Source organism: Buceros rhinoceros, unplaced genomic scaffold, assembly GCF_000710305.1.
Source record: "Buceros rhinoceros silvestris isolate BGI_N320 unplaced genomic scaffold, ASM71030v1 scaffold16510, whole genome shotgun sequence".
NCBI lineage: Eukaryota > Metazoa > Chordata > Aves > Bucerotiformes > Bucerotidae > Buceros > Buceros rhinoceros.
Window position 1 is genome coordinate 73,598 of NW_010391471.1, and position 7,125 is coordinate 80,722.

Genomic DNA, 7,125 nt, shown 5'->3' on the forward strand with positions numbered 1-7,125 from the left:
GAGGCACAAGGGCTGCCGCAGCTTTCTTCACCCAGGGGCAGGCCGGCCCGGCCCGCCAAGGCCCCGCGGGAGCCCAGCAGCCAGCGGCCTCTCAACCATTCCCCAGGTAAAAGTGAAAGGGAGATACCAATGAATATTTATTTCATTTAATATTCACTTTACTATGACATTTATTCATCTCGGCACAGAGGTCAAGAGCTGCTGGGTAAGGGGGGTGCCTTCCCTTGCTTCAGCAACGGAGATCTCAGCCGGCAGCCACCGGGGGAGCGCAGGCCTCGCCAGCCGGGACCCCAACACACGGCGCTGCAGAGCCTTGCTGCCCGCCACAGCGGTTCCGCCCTTTGCTCTTGCAGGGGGGAGAGGGCACAGCAAAGTACAACCACCAAAGCCGCTGCCTTTAGGTGTTGGCAGCACGTGGGGGCCCAGTGCTCCTCCCGTACACCGCTGTCGTCTCGTTCAAACTAAGGTTACGGCTTCCCAGATGAAAGTCAAGTAATCAGTATTTTCCATGTCTGTGCCAAAGCCTACCAACCACTGGTTTAGATTCAGTATACAGTTAGTTTCTACCTTGCTGGAAATTGTTAGAGGGGTGCAAAGTGGAAAGACTGAAAGCCACTGATCTCCATAACACCTCGTCTAATTAAGGTGCAGAAATCCTAAACCTCTGCCTGTGAAACCAAGAGGTACCACTCCCCTCTCCCCAGAATAATTTTTTTATGATCTTTCTTGATTTCACCTATGCTAATTAGACTTAATTTTCCCCTGGATATGTGGCACTCTGTTAGACACCAGACCAGATATCTAAATTACACAATATAAGAGTCTCTACATCCCTTCCATCCCTCTCTCAACTGTTTCTCCACTTGCGTTTAGAGCAAGCACCTGTGAGCAGGTGCTTTACCTAACCTGCCCCCAGACACACTACAGGCCAGCCTTACCCAGCTTCTCCCACGTAAGGATTTGTTTTAAAACACAAACTAACAAGAACATCATAAACTGCAATTTATACCTCCCTCCTCAGCTATGTCTGCTTCCTGGGGACCCTTCAAGAGTTTCAGCATTGTCCCTTGAAACCAAGAAGGAGAGTGATGGACTTTGAAGTTATTTTAAAAATTATTTAATCACCATTTTCCATCAAAAAATTACCCATTGAACTATTGGATTTTCAACCAAACTAATCTTTTCCGCAAAATCAAGTCTCTTTTCAAGAAAACAGAACTTTTTGTTTGTTTGTTTTCTGCCAGTGGACCAGCTGTCAGCCAAAATGTTTTTCATTTTCACCAGGTGTTGGCTAAAATATATATTTTCAGAAAACTTTCACTTTTCTTATTAAATAGATGGAAGGAATTGCACAGAGTAGAAGAATGGTGGGGACTGGAGATACAAACTTTCAGTATTACATATACAAGCGCTTTTTTTTACATTGTATAGTTTAACAATATAATCTCATCAGGTAATTTCCTAGCAGAAAAATCATAAATATCCCTATTCCTTACATTTTAGTCGATAGCAGGGCACGTAATGTCTTCCCTATCGAGCAGGGAGCGTTTTGTGTAACTCCTGACTCAATTCTGATCCCAGATCTGTTTGTACAGCAAGAAAGAGGTAAAGAACGCTGGTTTTCCTTACTTTTCAGCCTGTTGTTTTATCAGTCCCCATCAGAACCACACTGTAGATCAAAATGAACACATACCTTTTAAAATTCAATCTGTTCTTTTAAAGAAAGGAAATAAATCACTGCAAGAAGTCATAGTTCAAGGCACTGTCAAAGAACAGAGCTGGCAATTCTTCAGTAACAAATCCAAAAGGACTTGAAGTCAAGAGGAAAAATCCCGCTCTTGATGCACGGCTGCAGGTGCTGGCACGTGTGGCAGCTGCACGGCACCTCAGAGAGAAACTCGTTTGCTAGGAGCAGGTCTCATGTTCACCCCATCGCCAGTAGGAAGACTACCAGCATTCCAAGGAAACGTATTTTCGAGGTACCTGTTTAGGTGGGAAACCTGGTACTCATCCTAAGCTGGAAGCAGGTAATAGCTTAGACAGCTGCAAGTAAAACTCTCATCATGGAAGAGGCCTTCAAAGATATTAAAAACTGGGATCATCAATGTACTAGAAAAATAGGGGGGTTTTTGGCTCCCAGAGATATCAGATAAAGTTTTTCTTCCCAAATTCCGTGGAAGTTTCTTTGCTACCAGCTCCATCTTTATTCTTTCAAACTTCTGTTCCAAAACCACCACAGTAGAGCTCTGTTTGTACCTTGTGCGTACATCTGCGGCTTTCCCTGAACTCTCAGGAGTATCCCCCAACTTCTGCTGTCTGATTTTAGGTACAGGTCAAGGGGTTTCCTGCTTCTTGGGGCAAGACATGGAGACAATAGGAGCTATGCTCAGCCCCTTTTTTAGCATGCTGCCTTAAACACTGTGAGTGGAACAACCACAAAGTGAGGACCCAGCATTAGTCCACCTTTTTCTAAAACACTGACGTGAGTCTGTTTGTCATAACTGAAGTGCAGTTAGAGCTCTGCTTTCCACTGTGGAGATAATAGAAGAGTCCTGTACTTTCCAGTGCTGCCTCTCCATGTCTCAGAGAATTTGTGAGGAGCTAATATGTTATTAGTAACTGTATATAAGGATGTATAAGGCTAAAATCCTTCCCTTAGTTCAGGTAGCAGCACATCTTTCAGAGGAATAGCTTCTTGCTCTTGGAGTCCACGTTCTTACTGTTCTCAAAAGTGACTTGCCCTTAGTGAAAAATATCTGACAGTAAGAAGCTACCTTGACTCTCACTTGCATGTAGCCATAAATATGATTCAAGCTTATTAGCACATATGCCATCTTGTGGGATTTTTTATATCCCTCTGAGAAACATGGGAGAACAGTTCTAATTGATTAGGTATGGTTGAAAAAGAAGGAATGTTCCCCAAGGAAAATCTCAACAAAATCAAGTAGCTTTTTATTAAGCATATTTTTTTTCAATGGAAGAAAAAGAGGTTTAGTTCAAACATACAAAAGAAAAATCTATTGGATAAATGTTCCATTTCAGTCCATTTGAACACAGATTTTGAACATTGTTCATGAAGTGCAAAAAGTAGTCTGATTTGTCTCTTATCTCGTATGAACTGTCTACACATTCACATTTCTAAATATGCAAGAAAATTTGGACAAGCAACCTTTCCACTTCATCATGTAACATCATGATTCCTTCCCCATGGAACCAAATTTTGATAATCCTTGAACTGAGTTCTTCCAGACCCCTATTTCAACTTGGAGAATCTGGCTCAATGCACAGTACACTCAAAATGCTGTGGGTTGGGGTTGGTTTTTTTTTGGTTATTAGATATGAGGTTGTACCATTCCCCTTTCCTGTGGATCTTTGGACTAACACGTTAGGTGTGGAAGTGGTGAAAGGAAAAATGTCTAAATAACTGGAGACTGAAATAAAATTTACCTAGAATTTTTATATTAGAGTATAAAAGCTGGGTTTTGGGAGAAGTCATAAAAAGTTTCAACAGGATAAGAAGAGTCCCAAGAAGGCCTGAGCCCGTGGGAATCCACAGCTATGAGTCATTGCTTCCCTTCACAACGTAAGAATAAATGTTCAAGAGGCCTGGAAGTGTCTCAGTGAGAATAGAAAGGCTAAGTATGGTTCTGTAGAACACTTCAGCTGTAGAAATGGAGACCAGCCAAACTGTTGCTCTTGTCCTAAAACCTTACTAACTCTAAAAATATCTGGGAAAAAATAGTCACAAGAGCAAGCATGATATTGAGTAACAACATTGTCAGATCGCAGTGCAAATTCTCGTAGTCTTCACTGGATGCAAGGCCAAAAAAAAAAAAACCGCCAACGCCAAACCCACATTTTCTCTGGTAGAGTCCAGCCAACAGCTACCTAACATATTTAAAGGAAAAAAAAAAAAAACAAACTAGTCAAGAGTAAGATGGATGACACCTTCTTTTGGCAGCAGATGAAAACTGAAGCTCCACTGACAATAGCAACCTGACCACTGTTCTGAAGAATTCAAATAGGGTTACATAGGTTTTCCAAAACATTTTGCCTCCTGCTGTTTGTGAATGTGTGACAGAGGCCGGACAAAGAATGACACAATGGTTTGGAAATTTCTTGGTTGGTGTGTGGGCACTGTTAGAAAAACATCAGAAAGAACTCAAGGGCTGGAAAGGAGCACGTAGTACAATGATTTCTAAAGCGAAACTTCTAGTTTGTTCTGGATTTCACAGATTACTGGCCTTCTTGCTGCTGGGCAAGTGGCTTATTCTTTCCCACCCCTTCCTCTATTACCTTCTCCCTTCCTCGCTTCATACCCCAAAACAAGGACAACTTTTCAGGTGGATTAATTCTCTTATCTGCACTGCAGAACTGCTGGTATCAGTGCAAAGGAAGATCTAGAAAAACCGTCTATTAAGAAGGAAACTAGATGAAATCAACTCTCGCTCTCATTTGGGTTTCGATTATGTACTGTGACAACAACTTCTGCGCACAAATTGTGAGATAAATACGTTTATATATTTGTTTTATCAGTTCTAAATTTCCTGCATTTCATTATCACCGCTTGCCCCTTAATTCCAGTCCCAGAAAACAGAATGAACAACTATCCTATCTTCCCAATGCCATTGTCTCAAATATCTGCTCTTGCTAACCCACACAGATCCACTTCTCACTGTCCATAGGTATGTGGAAGTTTTCTCATGCTCGCGTTTAAACTGGAAGCACATACAACAAACTACCGCTAGTTTTGCTACAACCTGTTTAGAGTAGCTTGATCTAGAACAGAACACAGAAGGAAACTTGTGAGGTATGATGTGATAATTCTTTGGGTTGTTTTTTGTTTTTTTTTTTTTTTAAAAAAAGCTACATAATTACTGGACAATATTGTCTTGAACTGTGAGTCTAAGGAAAAGCTCACTAAAGTCAATAGGGTCGAATCCTGAATTCTGACCCTATTAAGGGTCTGAAGTCACGTATCATTCATTACACATCCTTTCCATCACTTTCGTAGTAGCATCAGAGTGAAATATGTTCTGAAAGTCTCACAGGTTCTCTAAAACGCAAATTAACAAGCAGATGTGTTTTGTTTTTCAGTTCAATTCACTACAATTCTATTTTAAAAGAGAAACTAATTCCTAATTCCCTCATTTTTAAAATCCCAAAACCCCAAAGTTGTCCAGGTTTTACTGTCTGTCTCTAAAGATTCTTGTCCATTGTGCTTAGCTTGGGAGTCATGAATAAACACCATGTTTCTAACACCTCCTTTCTCATTCAGAAGAGATATTGCCTCAAAAGAGCTCCCTGGACAAATAAGAGTAGGACCCTAATATAGTGAATTCCATGACCCACTAAGACACTGTGCTGCAGGCCGTGTTATTTTACTGTGACATAAAGAAGTTCTCTTAAAAAGCAAAAAATGGAAAAGGGACATGTAGCAATTAAGAAGCTATTAAAAGTAAATTTTCTAAAATTATGTGCTTAATTATTATAAAAATGTGAGCCTTTCTGAATTAAAGAATTCAGCCTGTATTAAAATCTTGTAAGATTAACTGACGTATGAAGTCCAAAGAGGAAAACTAACATGAAGAATATTTTGCTTTAGCAAATTAGGCAGAATAGAAATTGCATAAACAAAGAAAACTAAATGGTAAACTAAAAAGTGCCTTATAATTTTAAAAGAGACAATTAGGTTATTTTGAGGTTTAGGGGGGGTCTTTTTAATTACCTGCTGTTGTTAAAATTCAAGATCTAAAATTACGTTAACTAAAGATAAGGAAAAAATCTATTTTTAAATCAGCTAGATTTATAATTGTTTCCTGCCTATGACTAAAAAGGAAGCAATATCATGATTCAATACGTGATTTAAAAAAATCTGATTATTGTTTAATTCTTCAAAGAAAGGCCTTTATATGTATGATTTGATATAGTAGTATTGAAAAACAGCATAATCTTTCCAGTATTTCAGCCACATGGTGTTCACCAGTGAAAAGCAAAACAGATGGTTTTACTCATGAACTAATACTAACAGCACATTTAGAGGTCATCCAACCTTTATTCAGTGACACACAAATTACTCCAGTTGTTTTAACTAATAGATGGTATTACTTCCTTTTAAATAATTCAAAATAACAAGTATTCCAGGAAAAAAAAAAAAAAAAAAAAAAAAAAAAAAAAAAAAAAAAAAATTGGATGTGTCAAGTGAGTTGACTCCTCAAACTACAGAGTATTAAAAATACCACAAAGATGTAATAACTTACATAGCAGTAAATTAGCACTTGGGCATGTTTACACTCATTTTAAATGAATGACGTTACTTACTTTCATCATTAGAAACATTCCCCAGAGAGGTGTGACTGGAATAACGTTTGTTTTCACTTTCATTGAGACATCGTTCAATCCAACTCTCTGCAAAAGAACAAAGATGCTCTTTTTTGTGTGTTTGTCTTTGCATAAAAAATAAACTTCCAACATAAAAAAACCTACATAAAGAACTGTTTTTCAACAGATGGTGTTCTGTAGCATTTCGCTTGAAACATGCTTAGTCTGAGGTTATTAGGCAAGAAAATCCTTTCTTGCTTTCAAACTCAGCTATTGCTTTTTTGTTTCATTTTTTTTGTTTGTCTGTTTTTTAATAACAGATGCTGAAACACTTCCATGCACGTAACAAAGCTCCTCAGGATATTCTTTCCCCTCCCCATCACATGATACATAGAAAAAAAAAATATAATCATCTCATGTGGGCAACTGAAACATATAACTTCCATTAATTTCTAAGTCTTAGTCTGGCAAAGTCTTATATACTTGAGTATTTCCACTGGGTGTGAAAAAGAATTCTTCATGTGTGTAAAATCAATCAGTCATGTGAATTTTTGTTACAGCAGGGCTCAAACTATGCTCTCTGAAATCCAGCCTGACGATCTCTTTCACTCTAGCGGAGTCCCAGGCCCCGCTGAGACCTTTTCTGCACTGGTACGAGCGCAATATAGCGAGTCAGCAGACACTGAGCGCCTCAAACCTTTGTCACTTCACTCAGCCACTCCTGTCCTCCCTCTTTCTCACTTCCAATTTATTCCCGCCAGTCAGATGAGGTACAGCATTACATTGATTTGACTCTGCTGTTGT

The 7,125-nt window shown here is 39.3% G+C and overlaps 1 protein-coding gene across 1 annotated transcript in view; it reads right to left on the bottom strand.

Annotated features, from left to right (window-relative positions):
* Positions 1–6,408, bottom strand: part of RFX4 (regulatory factor X, 4 (influences HLA class II expression)) — a gene marked incomplete at its 5' end in the record, with an annotated part of 74,639 nt that extends 68,231 nt beyond the window's left edge. The window contains one exon of the mRNA XM_010141892.1: positions 6,322–6,408. Within this exon, the coding sequence (XP_010140194.1) occupies positions 6,322–6,408 (87 nt within the window). The remainder of the gene's footprint in view (positions 1–6,321) is intronic.
* Between the last annotated feature and the right edge of the window lie 717 nt (positions 6,409–7,125).